The 23,331-nt window shown below is 36.1% G+C and overlaps 1 protein-coding gene across 1 annotated transcript; it reads right to left on the bottom strand.

Moving 5' to 3' along the window:
- Positions 1-1,399: 1,399 nt before the first annotated feature.
- LOC123705247 lies at positions 1,400-2,667 on the bottom strand. Its single transcript, XM_045653948.1, has 2 exons — positions 2,386-2,667; positions 1,400-1,802 (listed from the first exon to the last, which is right to left on the bottom strand). Exons 1-2 carry the CDS (start codon positions 2,543-2,545, stop codon positions 1,645-1,647), a joined length of 318 nt encoding a protein of 105 aa, XP_045509904.1. The 5' UTR covers positions 2,546-2,667; the 3' UTR covers positions 1,400-1,644.
- Positions 2,668-23,331: the final 20,664 nt, after the last annotated feature.

The following is a 23,331-nucleotide window of genomic DNA, read 5'->3' as shown; positions in this document are numbered from 1 at the left end:
CTCGCGTCAGGACACGTGGTCTGATCGAAAAAGCGTAAGACGGATGTCTTTTTTTTTAGCCCTTATATTCCATGCGTAAGACGGATACCATTCCAATATATCAAACATGCTGAACGTTAATAATCAAGTTTTCACTTCTGCCGGCACTCCCGGAATGCAACCCGTCTTTTTTTTTGTTTATTACCTCAGACCAAACTACAAAAAAACCTATTTAATAAACAAGAATCATCCAAATCGTTTCACCTATGTTTCTGAAAATATGTAGGCGGTTTAGTTTTTTGGTAAAAAAAATTTATCTAGATGAACCACAACATTCGCGGGAATGTAAATTTAGAATCGAATAGAATAGAATTCATTTATTCGTGGTAAAACAAGAAATGCATACAAAAAATATACAGGTAATAATAAAAGTTCATCACGAAAAGGCGTATGGAGAAAATAATAACCAATATGTTTTTCAGCCATAGCCTATGGCCTGTTGTGGCCACAAATGTCATACGACAAAATAAACATGTAATTATATCTAATTAAAGTACATAGAACTATAAAAAACATAGGTTATAAACATAGCAGTTCCCTTAGAACAAACATATTTTATCAGGAACACAGGTAAAAGAATAAAAAATACAAAAAAAGTGAAATTAAAATAATGCAGGATTTTTTCCGTTCCTACTGGCGAGATACATCGATACCTCAAGTATTATTCAGCCTCACAAAAATACCAGCCAATCAATTCGTACATCGGGTGAAAGAAATCTTTTAAAAAATAATTAATAATTAAAACACAATAAAAAAAGTTGAATGTTTCGCTCATTTTTACATCGCGATCGTTACAACGGATTCGTATCTGGTGGTGGTATCTCAATTTTAACATTTTTATAATAACTATACATCTTATCATCACTACACGGTATTTGAATATTTCTGCAGTACCTAATGACTTTTGCTCGCAACAGGGTTCGATGACATATCACATGCCTACATTTGTCCCTACGCGAGCTACGTTGTGATACTTAATTAAGGACCAGCAGGATTCGAATGTCACTTACACAAACGGTACGAACTTTGATTGGTCATCCGACCAATCTGCTAACGAATTTTAAGCGAAACGACCGTATCCTTTGTCTAGGTGACATACAGCCTACAGGACAAAATAATACTTCGGTATAAATAAATAATAAATAAATAAATAAATACTATAGGACATTATTACACAAATCGACCTAGTCCCACAGTAAGCTCAATTAAGGCTTGTGTTGTGGGTACTAGGCGACGATAAATATAATATTTAATAAATACATATTATATAGATTTAGGAACAGAAGTGGGGAAGAAAAAAAAAACACAACGTAGGTAACAAATATAATCAAAACTCGTTAATTTAATTTAACATTAATATCATTTACAAAATTTACAAAATAATGAAATAATTCCACAATTTTTAAAACTCACTTCCACTAATTTAATTGTAATAAAAAAAAACTTATATAATGCAAAGGACAATAATATGGCAGTTGACTCCACAAACGGGCAGAGTTGTAGTCTGTCAATTGACTCGCGACGAATGGTGCCGCGAATGAGCGTGCCAGCGCTTTTATTTGCAATCCGCCACCACGTCTTGTCATCCCCTCTATTGGCGCTGTCTTAGTTTTTATCTAACACGGCCTCTCCTGACTGGAGGACGTCCTCGTTCTCCTTTGTTTTATGCGGAGAAGTACAGGCTCCTCTCGAAGTGCCTGGTACAGGTTCATCAACAACGACTCGGTCATTTGTGGACTCCTCATCTTCAATACTGGCAGCACCTGGGAAGGGTTAATGATAAAATATTAGCAACTAATAACTATTACACTCCCCTTATAACAGGTAAGCGCAATACATAGAGAGGAAGCACTACGTTCGCTATCTCTGACACCAAAGACAGTATAACATAGGCACGACGTTCGCGTATTATACTTTACGCATATAAAATAAAATGACCACATGACATAGGCACGACGTTAGCATATCATGAGTCCAAGACAAATGTATAACATAGGCACGACGTTAGCATATTATACGTTACGCATATAAAATAAAACAACCACATGACATAGGCACGACGTTAGCTTATCATGAGTCCAAGACAAATGTATAACATAGGCACGACGTTAGCATATTATACGTTACGCACATAAAATAAAACAACCACATGACATAGGCACGACGTTAGCTTATCATGAGTCCAAGACAAATGTATAACATAGGCACGACGTTAGCATATTATACGTTACGCACATAAAATAAAACAACCACATGACATAGGCGCGACGTTAGCTTATCATGGGAAAACTATCATTTGTGACATAGGCACGTCGTTCGCTTATCACAAATTAGGGATCAGCTCACCCTCAAAAAATGCAGCACATGCCTCAGGAGTCCACTCCCCACGCCACGGCACCATGAATTCTGCCGCAGCCTGCGTCGATTTTCCATAAGAGCCCGCCAGTAACTGCAGCTCGTATCGACCGTGGGGAAGCGCTTTGACCACGCGATATGGACCGCGCATACCAGAGTCGAGTTTGCCAGTTGCTTGAGCCTGTTTTATAACAAAAACCAAAGAATTAATTTCAAATAACCGTGGTGCCTTACGGCTTGCATTTACAGTTTCGTCTTGCCGACGTTGATTATTTTTTTAAGCGCTCAGAAACACGTTGTCTACGCATTTCTCGTAATGCGTCGCGATTGGGACGAGAGCCTTCTAGTGCGATGTCACGAATGAGGTTACGTAAAACAGGTGTCGCAGCTTCAATACCCACCAATAGATTCAGAGGTGAAAAGCTTGTAGTTTTCTGTTTCGTGATGTTCAGAACCAGCTGTAGTCGCCATATGACATCAGACCAATCATTTTGTCGGTGATTACATTCTATACGAACCATGTTGAGTAAGGTTCGACAATAACGTTCAACCTGCCCGTTTGAATTATGCATCTCTGGTGTTATGAGATGCATGTCAATGCCCAAGTCCGTAAAAAGTTTTGTTATTTCTGAACTCTGAAACATTCGACCCCGATCTGCCACGAATAATTTAGGGGTCCCAAACAAAGAGATAACATTATAAAAAATTCTTTTTAATTCAGTGGAATCTTGACCAAACATGGGATACAAAAGACAGTATTTGGAGAAAGCGTCAACAACTATTAAAACGTATCTATACCCATTAGATTGAGGCAGTGGACCTAATGTATCTGCGTGAATAACTTCAAAAGGCGTACATGGCTTTTCCCATGAATGTATAAATTTATGTGGGGCCCTGGGAACCTTTTTATGTGTTATACATATCAAACAATGGTCAATGTATTTTTTTACAAATAATGTGAGAGAAGGGAACCAGAAGTTTCTTTTTATAAGGTCTAATGTCTTATCTACTCCAGGATGGTCATGTTCGTCATGAAATATCCGGAGTAAGCTGAGTCTATGTCCTTTCGGTACAAAACAAAGGAACTTAGGCTCCTCCCCAACTGGACAGTATTTGTAGTACAAAAGTCCATTTCTTTGAATATAGCGAGAAGAGTCCAATTGTCCGTCTGTTAGTTTTTGAATGAGTTGTTGGGTTTCTTCATCAGCTGCTTGCGCTATTTGGGCCCAATTCTGTTGTTTACGAGTTTCGCAAACGTTGACAGGGTTCCGACTCAAATAGTCAGCGTGTGACATAGATGTGCCCGTTCTGTATTCTAGTGTGAAATTGAAATCTTGCAAATATATCCACCATCTGGCTACGCGTGGTAACAAATCCTTCTTTTGTTGGGTTGACTTGAGTGCATTACAATCAGTTACGACCGTAAAATGAACACCAACCAGATAGTGTCTATAATTTTGCAAGGCCTTTACTACAGCTAAAGTTTCCAGCTCATAGGAATGATATCTTGGTTCAGCACCTTGAGTTCGTTTACTGAAATAACTTACTACCCGCTTATGCCCCTTATCATGAACCTGAAGAAGCACTGCACCATATCCTATACAGCTGGCATCTGTATGAACTTCAATAGGTAAAGCCGGATCATAAATAGCTAACACAGGTTCACTGGTAAGATGAGAAATAATTACTTGGCGTGCTTCTTCTTGTTCACAACCCCAAACAAAAGGTACCCCTTTTTTCGTTAACTTTGTAATAGGCACAGTCTTCATAGCGAAGCCAGCTATGTAACGTCGAAAATAACTTGCTAAGCCGAGGAACTGTCTGGTTTGTTTAACGGTCTTTGGAATCGGTGCTTCGACTAAAGCTTTAACCTTTTGACCACTCGGTCGTACCTGACCCTGACTAATCGTACGTCCCAAATATTCGATTTTAGTTGATAGAAAGGAGCATTTCTTTAAATTTATGGAAAACCCCGCGCCTGTAAGAGTTTTAAGAACTCTACGTAAAATCGACAAACCCTCTTCAACCGTACCGCTCATTATGAGGACATCGTCGACGTAAACTAGGGCTTCACCAGCTTCCAAGTGTTGCCGAAGAGTTTTCGAGATAATCCTTTGATAGACAACTGGGGCATTCGCCAAACCATAAGGCATTTTTAAATACTCATAATGCCCTTCTGGTGTGACGAATCCTGTGAGCGGTATTGAACTATTATCCATGCGAATTTGATGGAAACCAGTAGCCATGTCGAGGCTGGTAAAAAATTTATGTTTTCTTAATCGGTCTATACAATCATCTATTAATGGTAAGGGAAAACGATCTTTTATTGTTATCTCATTCAATTTACGATAATCTACACACATACGATCAGATCCGTCTTTTTTTTTAACTAATAAAATAGGACTCGCGTATTCTGATTCAGACTCCCGAATAATATTCTTTTCAATTAGTTCTTTTATTATTTCACGAACTTTTAAAATTTCCGGGTATGATAAACGATATGGCCTATAATTGATAGGGGTTTTACTACTAAGTTTTATTGACATAGTACCGGTATTAACGGTTGAAGTGGCAGTTCCATCAATAAAAAACATTGAAAATTCTTCAATTAAATGGAGCAACTTTCGCAAGCAATCACCAGTCAAATCAGTTCTTAGAGAAACTTGTGTAGTTGTCATTACGTCATTTTTAGGACTACGTTCGTAACTAAGATATTGTTGATTACGCGTTCGAACATACGTAATACCTTCACGATTTAATATATCGGTGCCAATGATGATTGGTGTATTCATCGATTTTGAACCAACTACGTGTAAATCTACTTCTAAAGTAATTTCATTAAACTCTATTGGCAAAGTGACAAAATAAGTCGATTCAATTTCCTGCCCACCAATACCACGCAAAATCCTAAATGCAGGTTTTCGCGCACATTTCAAATGCTTTAATAACGATACGGAAATTAATGATATACTAGAGCCGCTATCGATTAAGACATCGACCGGGATTCCCTGGATGACAGCTACAACAATATCTTTATTCTTACTGTCCGGGTTTTCTTCGCAAAAATTAACATTGTTTGCATTACGTGACTCCGACTTTAATTTTGCAAAACACGTCTCAGTTTTATGGCCGGGCTTTTTGCAGAAATCACACAATACAGATTTATTCGAATTATTAATAGAAAAATATTTATGGTCATTTCTTTGATTAGGAAGAATCGATTTAGCTTTTTTAGAACAATTTGATTGTGTATGACCATGTTGACCGCACAAGAAACATTTCCGTTCGTTAAATCGTCGTTTACGATTATTAACTACACGCTCAGATTTTAAAGAACGATCATAGTGCGACCTGAGATCAAAATGTCTGTTTGAGGAGGAATTTGATTTAACGTAAATTGAAAAGAATTCAACCAATTCATTTGTCGTTAGCTTTGCATTAATAGCTGCAGCGCGAATCTGCGGATCCGTAATGCCTCGTATTATTATTGCAGATATAAGTTCGTCACTTAAACCCCTAACAACACGCAACCTTAGAAGAGAGCGACGAGCATAGTCTGCATACGTTGAGTATTTATCAGAATTGGTACTCATAACGTCATATAAAATATTCGCGATATCAGGTTTCCTAGGACACAAAGGTTTAAATTCTTTTTTAAAATTACTCCAACTACGGTCTGGTGTTACCCATTCATTGAGCCATGTCCTAGCATCCCCCTTTAAACAATTACCTATACGAGATAAACACTCATTATCATTCCATTGATTTATAACCTTAGCGCAATCGACCTCCTCACACCAGGTTTCTATATCGTTTATACTCGGATCAAAATTTGAAATGTAATAAGATTGGTTCAACCTCACCGTCGTATTGATTGATCGTATGGCATCAACAATACGATTAGTAGCGTTACGATCGCAGCTGACTGTGGCGCTCCCGGAATGTCCCGGTGAAGAAGGGACCGCCGATCCTGAGTGCGCCGCAGGCTCCGGATGCACAGCGACGGCCTCGACGATCCGTGACCTCGGCGGCGTTGATGTCACACCGCCAGTGTTGGATCCTCGTCGCGACGGAGAAGAGTGACGTTCTTCTAACGACTTTAGTCTATCTGAAATTTGTTGCATTTGTTGTGTTAATGCATCGTTGAAAGGACTATATCGTCGTCGGCTGCGTATAGGAGGTGTAGCACTACGATTCCTAGAACGGCTTCGGTCTTTGTGCTTATTATTAGGCATCTCGTACGTAAATGTTTCTTTTTTTTTTTACGATGGAGGAAAATGTCGATACAATCGATAAAAGTTAAATATGAAGAAAAAAAAAGCACTAACTTAATATTTCGTTAACGTATTTAAAAAAAAAAACAAAGTTGGGGGTACATTAAAAAAAAACACGTAGGTATCGTACTATACAAAGATAAAATAAGCGTAATTAAATCATATGCTCTAATTTTTTAAAACAAAACACAAATCACAAAAGGTTTAAATAAATGCTTCAATTGTACAAAAGCTGCTTTATGCTATAAATTGATAAGAAGCTCGCTTCTCCTTAGATAGCAAATGATTGGAATATACTCACCAAAATTTTGCGTTATATACTTAGCCACACAACTACTATTTTAATTTCATTTAAACGAAACACAATGAAAAGTTTATAAAGTATTATTGAGGGTAATTAAAAATTGTTACGAACTAATTTGTTTGAAGAGTCAAACTGCCATTTTCAGAAAGCAAACGGTTAAGGACGCGTGAGAATCACTATCCCACTTCTGAATTTAGGAACAGAAGTGGGGAAGAAAAAAAAACACAACGTAGGTAACAAATATAATCAAAACTCGTTAAGGACGTATTTACAAATTGACGCGCATCAATTTTAGGTATTGAGTCTTACTACTACACGTGCACGGCTCACACACACATCGAAATGCGCGAAGCGGCGAAATTATGAGTAAACTGACACGACTTGATAATTGAGCTTATTTTTATTGCTATGTTTTTTTTAACTTTACTTTGATTTGTAAAGTTTGTAACGTTGAATGGTCACAAAAGTAGATACCATTTATCTAATTTCATTGGACAGTGATTGTTTGGTAAACAAGTACTTGCCAAAGTGTACTTCGAAGACTGGTACTGGAACTCATAGACGAGTGGAGCTAGGTGTGCCGAGTTTGGGCTCGTTTTGTTAAAAAAATTATACTGCGTCCGTATAACAGGTATACCTGTTATCTATGGACGCAGTATAATTTTTTTTTAATTGTACCGATTTCGTACAAAATCGATATCTCAGGATCCTTAGGATCACAAAACAGGAAACTGTTACCAAAATTTAAAAAAGTCAACGCCATTTTGATTTTTTTTGTTATTGTACCGATTTCGTTCCAAATCGATATCTGAGGATCTCTAGGATCGCAAAACAGGAAACTGTTACAAAAGTTTGAAAAAGTCAACGCCATTTTGAAATTTTCTGTTATTGTACCGATTTCGTTCAAAATCGATATCTGAGGCTCCCTGGGATCGCAAAACAGGAAACTGGTACCAAAATTTTAAAAAGTCAGCGCCATTTTGAAATTCTTTGTTATTGTACCGATTTCGTTCAAAATCGATATCTGAGGATCCTTAGGATCACAAAACAGGAAACTGTTACCAAAATTGAAAAAAAGTCAACGCCATTTTGAAATTTTCTGTTATTGTACCGATTTCGTTCAAAATCGATATCTGAGGCTCCCTGGGATCGCAAAACAGGAAACTGTTACAAAAATTTGAAAAAGTCAACGCCATTTTGAAATTTTCTGTTATTGTACCGATTTCGTTCAAAATCGATATCTGAGGCTCCCTGGGATCGCAAAACAGGAAACTGGTACCAAAATTTTAAAAAGTCAGCGCCATTTTGAAATTCTTTGTTATTGTACCGATTTCGTTCAAAATCGATATCTGAGGATCCTTAGGATCACAAAACAGGAAACTGTTACCAAAATTGAAAAAAAGTCAACGCCATTTTGAAATTTTCTGTTATTGTACCGATTTCGTTCAAAATCGATATCTGAGGCTCCCTGGGATCGCAAAACAGGAAACTGGTACCAAAATTTTAAAAAGTCAGCGCCATTTTGAAATTCTTTGTTATTGTACCGATTTTGTTCAAAATCGATATCTGAGGATCCTTAGGATCACAAAACAGGAAACTGTTACCAAAATTGAAAAAAAGTCAACGCCATTTTGAAATTTTCTGTTATTGTACCGATTTCGTTCAAAATCGATATCTGAGGCTCCCTGGGATCGCAAAACAGGAAACTGTTACAAAAATTTGAAAAAGTCAACGCCATTTTGAAATTTTCTGTTATTGTACCGATTTCGTTCAAAATCGATATCTGAGGCTCCCTGGGATCGCAAAACAGGAAACTGGTACCAAAATTTTAAAAAGTCAGCGCCATTTTGAAATTCTTTGTTATTGTACCGATTTCGTTCAAAATCGATATCTGAGGATCCTTAGGATCACAAAACAGGAAACTGTTACCAAAATTGAAAAAAAGTCAACGCCATTTTGAAATTTTCTGTTATTGTACCGATTTCGTTCAAAATCGATATCTGAGGCTCCCTGGGATCGCAAAACAGGAAACTGGTACCAAAATTTTAAAAAGTCAGCGCCATTTTGAAATTCTTTGTTATTGTACCGATTTCGTTCAAAATCGATATCTGAGGATCCTTAGGATCACAAAACAGGAAACTGTTACCTAAATTGAAAAAAAGACAACGTCATTTTGAAATTTTCTGTTATTGTACCGATTTCGTTCAAAATCGATATCTGAGACTCCCTGGGATCACAAAACAGGAAAATGGTACCGAAATTTAAAAAATTCGGCGCCATTTTGAAATTCTTTGTTAATTGACAGATTTCGTTCAAAATCGATACCTGAGGATCCTTAGGATCAAACTCAGCTCTGCTGGTTACGCTGGCAGAAAGATTCGACAGTTAACTGACATAGAAACTGCAAGAATTGTATATTTTGCTTCTTTACCAGCTGAATTTATTAAATTATGGTACCAGTTTCCTATTTTGCGATCGTAGATCCTCAGATATCGATTTTGAAGGAAATCGGTACAACAAAGAATTTCAAAATGGCGCTGATTTTTTAAAATTTTGGTACCAGTTTCCGGTTTTGTGATCCTAGAGATCTTTAGATATCGATTTTGAACGAAATCAGTACAATAACAAAAATTTCAAAATGGCGTTGACTTTTTTTATTTTAGTAACAGTTTCCTGTTTTGTGATCCTAAGGATCCTCAGATATCGATTTTGAACGATATCGGTACAATAACAAAAAAATCAAAATGGCGTTGACTTTTTTAAATTTCGGTACCATTTTCCTGTTTTGTGATCCTAAGGAGCCTCAGATATTGATTTTGAACGAAATCGGTACAATAACAGAAATTTTCAAAATGGCGTTGACTTTTTTTCAATTTTGGTAACAGTTTCCTGTTTTGTGATCCTAAGGATCCTCAGATATCGATTTTGAACGAAATCGGTACAATAAAAAAGAATTTCAAAATGGCGCTGACTTTTTAAAATTTTGGTACCAGTTTCCTGTTTTGCGATCCCAGGGAGTCTCAGATATCGATTTTGAGCGAAATCGGTACAATAACAACGAATTTCAAAATGGCGCTGGCTTTTTAAAATATTGGTACCAGTTACCTGTTTTGCGATCCTAGGGATCCTTAGATATTGATTTTGAACGAAATCGGTACAATAACAAAGAATTTCAAAATGGCGCTGACTTTTAAAAATTTTGGTACCAGTTTCCTGTTTTGCGATCCCAGGGAGCCTCAGATATCGATTTTGAACGAAATCGGTACAATAACAAAGAATTTCAAAATGGCGCTGACTTTTTAAAATTTTGGTACCAGTTTCCTGTTTTGCGATCCCAGGGAGCCTCAGATATCGATTTTGAACGAAATCGGTACAATAACAGAAAATTTCAAAATGGCGTTGACTTTTTTTCAATTTTGGTAACAGTTTCCTGTTTTGTGATCCTAAGGATCCTCAGATATCGATTTTGAACGAAATCGGTACAATAACAAAGAATTTCAAAATGGCGCTGACTTTTTAAAATTTTGGTACCAGTTTCCTGTTTTGCGATCCCAGGGAGCCTCAGATATCGATTTTGAACGAAATCGGTACTATAACAGAAAATTTCAAAATGGCGTTGACTTTTTTTCAATTTTGGTAACAGTTTCCTGTTTTGTGATCCTAAGGATCCTCAGATATCGATTTTGAACGAAATCGGTACAATAACAAAGAATTTCAAAATGGCGCTGACTTTTTAAAATTTTGGTACCAGTTTCCTGTTTTGCGATCCCAGGGAGCCTCAGATATCGATTTTGAACGAAATCGGTACAATAACAGAAAATTTCAAAATGACGTTGATTTTTTCAAATTTTTGTAACAGTTTCCTGTTTTGTGCTCCTAAGGATCCTCAGATATCGATTTTGAACGAAATCGGTCAATTAACAAAGAATTTCAAAATGGCGCCGAATTTGGGTTAAATTTAAAAATGATGCAGGCGAAGCTGCCGGCAAACCTGTACCTAGTATTTTTATAAGTCGACACATATTACATTAATTATTACATTAATTAATAAAACATATTTTGTAAATGCACCTGCAGGTCACTCCATCAAGTCCGGAGGTAAGGTCTCAACATAACTAACAAAATGAGCCCAAACTCGGCACACCTAGCTCTAACCATCTTTTAGTTCCAGTAGCAGTCTTCGAAGTACACCTGCAGGTCACTCCATCAAGTCCGGAGGTAAGGTCTCAACATAACTAACAAAACGAGCCCAAACTCGGCATACCTAGCTCTACTCGTCTATTAGTTCCAGTAGCAGTCTTCGAACTTTCGAAGTACACATGCAGGTCACTCCATCAAGTCAGAAACTAAATATGAAATTTATAATCCCATAAGTATGAAAAACTATAAATAAAATCTTTCCTTGGTGTGCCTTGGTTGTCGGTGCAGAATGCGTCAATGATCAAGTTTATTAGGTCAAATATTTTGTATACGTACAGCGATCTTTTCGTAAACGAGGAGCTGCTTACAAGCGTCACAGTGTCTACTCACAAAGGCGTCCGAGCGCCGACTAAATTACTAAAATATTTCATTACAAATTTTTGTGCAATAAATCAAGATAGTGACAAATAAAATAACCCTTATTTCAATGCAATAAGTATCACGCGTTACAGCTAAATATGTGAAAAAAAGGATTTGATTTTAATTTTTTTCTCAGCCTATTTGTAACATTTTGATTTAGTGATTTAGTACCTTTTTGAGATAGACATGTCTACTTACTTAAAATATTTTTTAATAAATTAATTTGTTTTATTAAATACAAGAAAAATGTTCGTTTATTCAGCACGATATTGTCAATTTTGTGTGGAGAGGCAACGGAAATTATTTTTTTCAATATTATAAACCAAAATTTTCGACTTAAAAATTAGTACCATTTAAAGATTAAGGAGTAATCTATTTATGGTAATTATTAGTTAAATTTGGTTTTGTACTATTTCGCCGCAAAATGCACCGAAAAACTGCTTATTTTAGTCAGATTCGTAAACGCGTCCTTAATTTAATTTAACATTAATATCATTTACAAAATTTACAAAATAATGAAATAATTCCACAATTTTTAAAACTCACTTCCACTAATTTAATTGTAATAAAAAAAAACTTATATAATGCAAAGGACAATAATATGGCAGTTGACTCCACAAACGGGCAGAGTTGTAGTCTGTCAATTGACTCGCGACGAATGGTGCCGCGAATGAGCGTGCCAGCGCTTTTATTTGCAATCCGCCACCACGTCTTGTCATCCCCTCTATTGGCGCTGTCTTAGTTTTTATCTAACAATAGATAATAACACCCAGACCCAAGAACAAATAATTGAGTTCATCACACAAATATTTGCCCTGACCGGGGATCGAACCCGGGACCGTCGGCTCAGTAGGCAGTTACTTTACCACTGCGCCAACCGCGTCGTCTCGTCTCGTCGTCGTCGTAGGTATAAGGATTAAGGGTATCTTTGAAATCTCGCTTTTGGAAAAAGAAGGCCTTGGAAAGAAGAATTTCGATTTTATGTTTTACACGTTGTGTGGAATTAATAAACATTAGTTATATAATATATTACTTCTACTTTTATATTAATTAAAATTTCGTAGTCAGTTATATTTATAAGCACTTAATAACGTACCTAGTCACTATAGACTTTATAAATGAGGTTTAAATAAATTGACTTTCATATATTTTTATATTTGAAAATAAAGAGGTTATATTTTTATTTTTTTTTATTAGCTATCCAGGCATAAATATCCAGGCTAAAAGCCTACAAATTATAATGATTCTCACACACTTGGGATAAGGATTTATTTATATTTCACTTTGGAAAACAAACAATACAATATTTCTTATAAATAAGAGATAGAACCCATACATATATCAGTAAAGTTTCATATTCGGTTTTGTACGATTTGAAGTTTTTTCAAAGGATACAATTGAGGATAAAATATGTTGTGTAAATAATTTTTATGTATTGGGATTTGGGGCTTGTTATTTTCGCCTTACTAATTATTTATTTTTGTCACTTCTTGTTTTTGTTACTACCATTACAGAGTATGTTTTTTTTAAACCTTATCTCATCTTAATAATATTTTAAACGTGAGTTTAAGAGGATGGATGAATCTATGTAAGTGTGTTTGCATTCATAGGTACTTGACAGTTGTTTGATTGAACACACTAATCTCAGGAACTTCGAGTCCGATTTAAAACTATTTCACTGTATATTTACAAAGCTATGTATATGTCGTGGTCATATCGTAGATTTGATCATTTCATGATATGTGTGGCCATTTCACGAAATGGTCGCATATCGTGAAATGGCCAATTTAGTTTGGCCACATCATGATGTGGTTTGGGCAGATCAATGATAAGAAATCGTTTCACGATATGGCCAATTAACGCACGGTTTTTTCATGAAATTATCAAAATTATTTGATCATATCGTAAAATAGTTACATTAATCGTTGGTAGAGGCGCTGCAAGCTCTGTGTTTATGTGATAAGATGGCGGCTTTAAGAAAAAATGCGACTTAAAATAATTTAAGAAACTACTACTTACTAAATTATTATAATTGTTTGTTTTTTAAAAAGCGATCCGCTTCTGGCACTCGCCGGCCGCTGCCGCGGCACGCTCGCTTTGCTCGCTCGGCTCGTGCGTTGTTTATCAAAGTCTAACCTAACCTAACCTAACTGTTTTCTATTGCAAAAACGATTCGCTTCTGGCATTCGCCGGCCGCTGCCGAGGCACTAACTTAAATGACATTAAACAAGTTTTTAGAATAGGTATAGTTATTCTGAAATTTTTTAATATTTTATGGACTCTTTATATTTTATACGATCTGGCCAAATGTGGATGACCAAATCGTGAAACGTTGACGATTTAACGATCTGATCAAACTATGTTGGCCATTTCACGATATGCGACCATTTCGTGAAATGGCCACTCATATCATGAAATGATCAAATCTACGATATGACCACGACATATATAATCACACTGAAGTAAGGCCAACAGGAACGGAGCAATGCGGGTAAAATCGCGGGGCACAGCTAGTTGACTGGGCATTCAACATTAGTCCGATTGCTTTGTCAACGAGTCAAATCAATAGTCGTAATTAAAGACTCGTACAGCGAGACATTTTTATAAATATCATCATTCGATCTATGCAGTCTAAATTGAACCTTAGTGACTTGATATATGGTCTATATCTCGACGGTCAGTCTGTGATAACGAATACAATAGTGCATCGACCGGAGTGCAAACTTTTGTAGAAAATGTTGTTTACGAGTTTCAGAAATTTTGTCAATGATGTATAAAAATAGAGAAGATGGAATTGATGTCAAGGCCAACAAATATATGTTTTTATATTAACTGAACCTATTATTTAATATTTATTTAAAAACAATGGCTACCACTAATAGTCCGAGAAAATTAAGCCGAAAATGGGCCATTAGCGGAAATAATTCGAGTAGTTTTGAAAATCGTTAGAGAAGTTATCGAAAGTCCCCTTTCAAAGAAGCCTTTTTTTAGATTTTTGCTCATAAGTCTAAAACCTTCACAAATAGCATAACAACTACTTCTAGTAAATATTCTACATACCATTTCATTTAAATTAGGTATGTTCTATTATTTTTTTTGTACAGGACTACAGGGGAGGGGGGAGGGGCAAATTCCTTGTAATAACGACTGAAAATAATTTCGTTGAACATTATTTTGATTTTGTTATTATTTTTACACATTCAATTGATTTGCATGGTGTAACTGTAAAGGATATAATTAATCTTCATGATTTAAAGAATGATAAGGATTCTGGATTTATATTTTTGTAAATAACTTTTCAATTATAGCTTTATAAATTGCAATAATACCTATTATTCGACATCTCCAACTTTATCGTTATATTTTAGCCAATGTATGCAAAAAGCTTAATCTATACTATTATAAAGCTGAAGAGTTTGTTTGTTTGTTTGAACGCGCTAATCTCAGGAACTAGCGGTACGATTTGAAAAATTCTTTCGGTCTTAGATAGCCCATTCATCGAGGAAGGCTATATATCATCATGCTAAGACCAACAGGAGCGCAGCTAGTAAATTATATACTCATTATAAATATAAATTTACAAATATACCTACTCATTACTCAACCTTCCTTTTAACCAATTTAGGTATGTATTAAAAAACGCTAATCCGTAGCTTAGTTGAGCATACCTACATAATTATAGACAAAGAGACATCAGAAAGCGACTTTGTTTTATAAGGTTACTAAATTCTTAAACGAATCGAACACATTACCGCAATCGTAGACAGATCGTTGAAAATATGGACTTATAACATAGTATTAATAAATAATAAATAAATATTTCGGGACAATTTTCACACACGGCACGATCTGATCCCATACTAAGCTTTCGCTTGTGTTATGAGAACAATAAACCATTTATTCTATGGTTATAATGTAAGTCTTCCCGTTGCGTTGCCGGTAAGCGCCTCCTTGGTACAGTGGTTAACGCGTGAGCGTAGAATCCGTTCTACGCTCACGCGTGGTCCTCAGATCGATTCCTAATGAAGAGAAAAATATGTAGGTTTGGCAGGACACAGAAGGCTGATTAAGTGATAAGGCTTCTGTGAAAATCAATCAGCGAAACAGATGTATGAATTGCATCTTATCCATACCCCACTAGTAAACGTTATAAGTGTTTAATTTCTAATTTTTAATAACTATATGAGGAATATTACCACAATACACAGATACATATTATTACCTTAATTTTAAAGAAAACATGATTGATTTATTGAGGACAAATAAAAGCAACAGAACGATGAAATAGATTTCTCAAAGGCCTTTTTAACTCAGGTGTCGACTGTCGACCATGCTTATTTCAAAACATAAAGAACGCTAAGAAATTGTTGCGGGAAAAGGTTATATTATCTGCTGATGAACGGTATAAGGGATAATAATTAATAACCTCTCTTTATCGCTGTCACTTGCTAACGGTCATTGTTTACGTTTTTAATTTTCTCGATGTAATCGCAGCCATTGTATATTGCACGTTCTATATATTATTTTATAACACGCTTTTATTAGCTTCACTCAACAAACATACATGTTTGTATACCTAACTCCTTTATTTATTTGTACAAGGTATTAGGTACCCTACAGCTAATCATACATTAAATAGTTTAAAATTCTATACGCCAATAACAATTAAATAATTTTTTTAGACTCGGCTTTGACCCAGTTTATACGGACAGGCTTAATTCTAACTTTGTACAAACATCCGTGACAATACAAATATTTTGATGAGATTAAGCGTTTTTTGTTTAATTTTTTTTTATCTCTAAAATGTACATCGTATTATTTATTACCTATATTCTAAATATTTTTCCCCGCCATTGTAAAATAAAATTCTACTGACAATTTATCGCTTTTACTAATGATCTTTTAATGATCTATTATTGCGAAACCAAACTTTATTATCTGTGTACTTTGTCAGTAAGTTCTCAGTCTATCCAACTTCAAACTCAACTCAAACATTTATTTGTTCCAGGTTCCACGGTACTTCTGTAAAAAGCGAACCATTATACTTGTAGGTACTTGTGGCAATAAATACGTAATTATTTTTAGGGTATCATTTAAGCTATCACCAATTTAATTAGTTTTGTGTTTCTTAAATAATAGGGTTTGTCCTCAAAATAGTAGATCTGTCACCAAAATGTAGTCACCAAACAATGCAAAATCAGTCCCACAATAAATCACCTAAAATCCTGAGATATAAGGTCTAGTACCAAATAAATGTTTTTGTATGTATTATAATAGGTTTTTCCTCATAAGTATTTAAGCAAACTAATTTAAAGAGATCACCAATAAATCATATTATGTTACTAAAAGTTAAAATAATCAATATTTATTCTTAAAAATAATAACCACTGAATAATCAGCTCTGGTTTAATAGCTGGCTAATGGTTAGCATAATTGTAGATAAAACACTTAATTAAAGTTAAAATAATCAATATTTATTGTTAAAAAACAATAATCACTAAATAATCCGCGCTGGTTTGGATTTCGAAGGGCGCCCCCTTTTTCTTTTCTGGCCGATAAGCACATTTTTTGCTTCTGGTGGGGCGTTGGCCAGCTTTAAGCGTAGGTATGGCCTATGGCTCCCCCCCATCAGTTCCAAGCCTTGTCGTGGCCGGGGGGGCTCAGTAGCTCGGAGTGCACTGTGTACTCTGGGTGAAGCTAATTGGACGCGGAGGGGCTGAACGGCCGGTCTGTCGTCTGACGACTCGATTGGCTCGACGGCCAGGGATCCATATAGCTGGCTGGCTGGCTTGAAGGCCGGCTGGCCGAGCTGGCTGGAACCGGCTGGTCACACCGGCTGCCTCGCAGGCTGGCTGAAACCGGCTGCTCCACTGGTTGGCTGGCCGGCTGCTTTGGGCGGCGGCTGGCTGGCTTGTTGTCACCGGCTGGTTGTCCGGCTGGCTGGCTGGCTGGCTGGATGGCCGGCTAGCTAGCTAGGGTCCTCCGGGGGGCCAGGTTTGGCTCAGGTGCCGTTGCGGTACGGCGATGGATGGCGGCCAGCGGTCGCGGCCTGGCGATTTGGCTGGGAAAAAATGAGGTTGGAAGGTCGATCGAGGCTCGTTTGGGACTCGTTCCGACTGACTGGCAGGGGGCCGCGCTTTTGCGGCGGCGGATGGCGGCCAGAGGCCGCGCGTGTTGTGTTTGTTGGTAGTCTGACTACCAACAAAGCAGGGGGCGGGATCCCGACACGTCACTTTGGTGACATGCGGTGACTCCTGTAGGTGGGTGTGGGGCGGCGGCTGTCCTGCGACAGCCGTCTGCCAACCCGTAATCCGGTCCGTGGGGCCGGACCGAGGGCCGCCACCTCTGGTGTGAGGTGGGGGCTGCGAGGGAAACCTCTATAAAAGTGCGCCGGAGGGTCCTTCGACGCGTGAAACACGTTTCGTAGGGCCTTTCGGCGCGCGCCCTCCGGCCGGTCGGGTCGGGGGTTTGGGGAACGCCAATGATGGAACGGGGAACAATCCATCGTCGGCGAGTGGGTGGCGTGAGCTCGTGTTCCAGCTTGCGCCGCCTCGTGGTGGGTAATTTGGTGGAGGGCCTGGAAACGGGCAACTGCTGGGCGGGACATGCGGAAGATTGCGATAGTGTCCCCGCATCCCGTCTAAAGCAGCGCGTTGGTACACAGTGGGGTTTTAGTCGGTAGGAATCCGACATAACCCACGGCTCCTTCCCCGGGAGCCGTGGGTATCTTAGGTAAGATTTCCCCACTTAAAAAAAAAAAATAAAAAAAAAAAAAAGGTATGGCCTATGGCTAATCCGATAATATGTTTGCACATATCAATTTTTAAAGCGCGCCAATTTGTCTCCGCCCCTTTGATCATTTTTTCATTAAAATTATAAATTGATGTATTAAATTGGTAACGCATACTATTAATTTATTATCTGAACGAAATAAAATGTTACTACTGTATTGGTGACAAAATATCAAATAAAAAGGAGTCGCAGTCAGGGATCGATAATCGATTTATTTGGTGACAGATCTACCATTCTGAGCACAGAGCTATTATTTAAGTAACAAAACTGTTATTATAAGAACGATGTTTATATTCATGTAATGCAATATAATTTTATTGGTTATCGATCTCTTATTTTACACATATATTAACATTAATTTGATAATTCATACCTGGGAACAATTTTTGTTTATCTGAGAACGAAAATATTTCTTGGTGATAGATCTATTTATTAGGTGATACAACTTGATGACAAATATAAATTTTGGTGATAGAAAATATAGTTCCCTTATTTTTACACTAAACAATTATTGAAGTGAAACTTCTTTATCGGGGTTGGAAAAAAATTTAGTGTAACTTTTTTCGTTACGAGTGACATTTTTCCGTTACGCGCCATCTTTTTCTTATCCCTACCACGCGTGATTCGACGTATATCTGTAAAGTTGCATAATATAGTAAATTATTTTTTTGAAAAATAAGGTCATAAAGAAGTTTCACTTCTTACGTGTGTACACTACACGCACACATTTTTTTAATATATTTATTAGCATGTTTATGAAACGATTGACCTAATTTCTGCTAAATCCTAATAATATTATAGACGTTATGCTTCTCAGAAATCGTAACAAGGAGGAACCCACGCTTGTACATAATACCATCAGGTATCAATACTTGGAAAAAGAGCTTTCATACTCGTTTATTGATCCAATTAAATATAATAAATAGCTATTATTTTTCTGATGTGGGAATATTTTCGCGATAAATAGGATTATATTGCTAAAAATAAGATGTTTATTACGAAAATATTTTTATACAATTTTGAATTGAGAGAAACAACAAATAACAGTGTAATATTCGTATCCATACTAATATTATAAATGCGAAAGTAATTCTGTCTGTCTGTCTGTTACTCAATCACGCCCTAACTACTGAACCAATTTGCATGAAATTGGTTATAGAGATATTTTGATACCCGAGAAAGGACATAGGCTACTTTTTACCCCGGGAAATAGTTTAGGTTTTATCCCGGAATTCCCACGGGAACGGGAACTATGCGGGTTTTTCTTTGACATTGCGGGCGAAGCTGCGGGTGGAAAGCTAGTATTTTATAATTGTTGTTAAGGTCAAAGATTTAGATGGATTTCTTAATCGTTTTCAGATACGAATGGAGAACAAAGGCAAAAGGCAAGAGTGTAAATTGTAATAATGTGTGCGACAGCCCCAGCATCTACATCCCACGCGAAATGCTTGTTACTTGGACTCTGGACACACTCTCGCTGTAACTGTAAATTAAAAAAATTGTATAAGTATTAATTTTTGTTAGGATAAACAAGTATGGCTTAGACTAACCTCTTTTATCCTATTGGTCTTAGTATGAAGTAGTTCATCCGATCGTGTATAGTTTGACCTGAAATCGGGTTTGGCCGGTACAAATACAATTTGACTACAATTATGTATGCTTCATATTTTAGTTTGTTATTATTAATAATAGACCACAGAATCATTATATAAATTGAACCATTTTATTATTTCTTTATAAATGAGCATGACCTGGATGACCAAGAATTTAACTAAAAAGGTCCTTATGCACCGTAAATAATTTTAATATGTAGTAAAAAATTGACTTCTAAGAAAATTGCGTAGATAGATAAATGTAAAATCGAGGCGGTGTTTTCGAAAACGTTTAAAGATGCGTTGTTATGTTATTGGACCTTTATTAAATAAATTGTTTAAAATTACCTTCTTTGTTTTATTTTGCTATCCGTGCTCAATGGATAAACTGAACTTCATTAGCGTCATTATTTCCCCCTTCACAGTTAAATATAATCATACATCTATAATAAATACATATTACATATCTACATATTATAATACGTCTTATATCTATAATATAAAAATTAATCCTAAAATGTGTTGGTAAGCGCATAACTTGAGTACGGCTTAACCGATTTCGTTAATTCTTTTTTTATAATATCCCTTGAAGTTCGAGGATGGTTCTTATGTAGAGAAAACGTGAATATGTACAACGGGCGAAGCCGAGGCGGACCGCTAGTTTTTTTTATAAAATAGCCATTTGATAAAAAAAAATCACTTATCTCGAAAACTGGATCAGTTAGAAACTTAATAGTAGTATACATTATCAAGCTTTGCAGGCTGTAGAGCTATTACAGATATTAAATAGCTTTTTTAATGAATAAAATGACAATAAAAACTTTCTAAAAATATAACGAACAAGTGATAACTGCGTTAAAAACAACCGACTTCAAACTTGCACTTGCAAAAATGCCCATAAAATAAAAACTACCAATTCGACACCATCCCGCATCGAACAAAAGAATCACGTAAATCGGTTCAGAAACCTCGGAGTAATCGGTGTACAATGTACATACATAAAAAAAAACATACCGGCCGAATTGATAACCTCCTCCTTTTTTTGAAGTCGGTTAAAAATATCCAAAAATTTGACATTAAAACACTTTAGTATGAGATATGAATATCCTATATGTACATTTAATATGACAGATTTAAAGTTTTTTTATATCTGTTTACAGTTAAGGAATAATCGCCTGTGCACACTTAACGATTACACCCGGTATAATAAAAATGTGTTGGTAAGCGCAAAACTCGAGAACGGCAGGACCGATTTCGATTATTCTTTTTTTTCAATATTCCTAGTACGAGGATGGTTCTAACGGAGAAGAACGTAAACAAGTATCACGGGCGAAGCAGGGGCGGACCGCTAGTTTATTATAGATACTGTGGTAAAGACTTTTGAAAATTGAACTTGACGTTCCATGCATGATACGGAGAAAATATCGATAGTTAGAATGATAACAAATGTGTAACGTATGGAGTGTTCTGGTAATCATTTTATATAAAAAGTACGAACTTACGTTTTTTATAGTTCTGAGATTGTCGGTGCCCTAGAATCAATGGAAAATAACTTTAACGGATCTAGGTCGTCTTAACCTATAACCTTTTGAAACATACCCACATTTACAAGAATTGCTCGTTTTTTTATATCTTGCTTTCCGTGCGCGGCCGCGCCCACTTTCTAGAAATCTTAACAATTTATATAAAATAGAATAGATAATAAAACCTTCCTCAAGCACCACTTTCCATTTAAAAAAACTTTTCAAAATACGTTTCGTAGTTTTAAAGATCTAAGCATACAGAGACGTACATACATACAGCAACAGCGATTTTGTTTTACACTCTGTACCTCTAGTGACGGTTTATTAGAAGTTGTAGCTATCTACGGCGTAGCATGGAGCTACGGGCGTAGATGTAGTTTGCGTAGGTGTTACCAAAACTAAAAGCACAATAACCTTGTGTTTGTATTTACGTTAAATAAATGAAAAATGTTTTGGTTTTATTAAATTTTATGGTTTATTCATCTATATTACCCATCCTTCATCTGTTTCGAACATTTTACAAGAAGATTCTACGTCTTAGATATCATCCAACCTTTTTCATCCCACGTATTCTTAAGTCCTAAAAAATAATTATCTTGAAAGATTTGTGGTTGCTCAAAACCAATATGTACTGGTATAATTTACATTATTCTTTATTGGTCTCAAGAGTTATTCTATTTTCATGCGGGCTTGTAAATAGTATTTATAGAAGCATGCTTTAGGATTCTTCCAATGGTCTATTATGATGGAGGCGAAGAACCCCCTTGACGCACTGCAATTCCTTGCTGAGGCGGTCAGCGTCAGGCGAGGCAGGCATCTGCAATGTTAGGAAAGGAGTTGACAAGTCACAAGGTTAGGGGTATTCACCATAATTTAAATGCGAAAGTAAAATGTTCCCAAAGAACCAGTAGAACCATTAACTATTAAAAAAAAACTTCAAAATCCGTTGCGCAGTTTTAAAGATCTTAAATACATTGACTGAAATGAAATTAATTTATCAGGCGTCTGTCTGTTAAATTAATATACACAGCGGGAAGTGACCTTGTTTTAGACTATGTTGTGATAATTAATTATTCGCGTATTATGTCAGTTAAAATTAAGGTTAAAATAGTAAATGTTTGTTTTCCTATGATATATCATACATTATTCATCTATTGTTTTCTTATTTATTATTTATTTATGAATATTTTATATTTGTACAAATACACGATGTCCATCCATCCATGTACGATAATACATATCCAAAAGGTGGCTCGTACCAAACAATTATTTTATTATAGAAGATTAATCAAATATTATAATATGTTGCAGACTGCTTAAAAAACTTGCATCGTCACCACCGTTAATTAATTATATTTAATTTAATTTTACTTTAGAAATAAAAGATAAAATGAATCTGTTTACAGGGTTGGCGTAGCAGCAAAGGTCTACGGATACCTAGTCTACGAGTTCGAACCAAGGATTTTGCGCAAAACTAGTACAAAGTTGGAAATTTAAACTTAAGTATATAAAGATGTTTGACTTTTTTTAATTAAAATAACCAAGTTGAAGCAAGGATAAATAAAAATACTTAAATAATATTACATACGTCTTTATTACATATTAAATAAAAATTGTCGTCATTAAGAATAGAACACAATGGAATATTTATTAATTCGTAGTAAAATTAAAGTAACATTCACATAACAAGAAAAAGTTTACATCGAAAAGGTATAACTAGGGACACAGCATTTGAAAACAATTTATTTACTTAAGCCATGCCCTGCCCTTATGTTAGTTGACCGCCTCCTTGGTATAGTGGTTGACGCGTGATCGTAGCACCGAGGGGTCCTGGGTTCGATTCGCGGTGGAGACGAAGAAAAATATTTCCTGGTCTGGTAGGACACAGAAGG

This window comes from Colias croceus, chromosome Z (assembly GCF_905220415.1).
Source record: "Colias croceus chromosome Z, ilColCroc2.1".
Classification (NCBI taxonomy): Eukaryota; Metazoa; Arthropoda; class Insecta; order Lepidoptera; family Pieridae; genus Colias; species Colias croceus.
The sequence above is the reverse complement of the archived record's forward strand: the minus strand, read 5'-3'. Positions and strand labels throughout refer to the sequence as shown.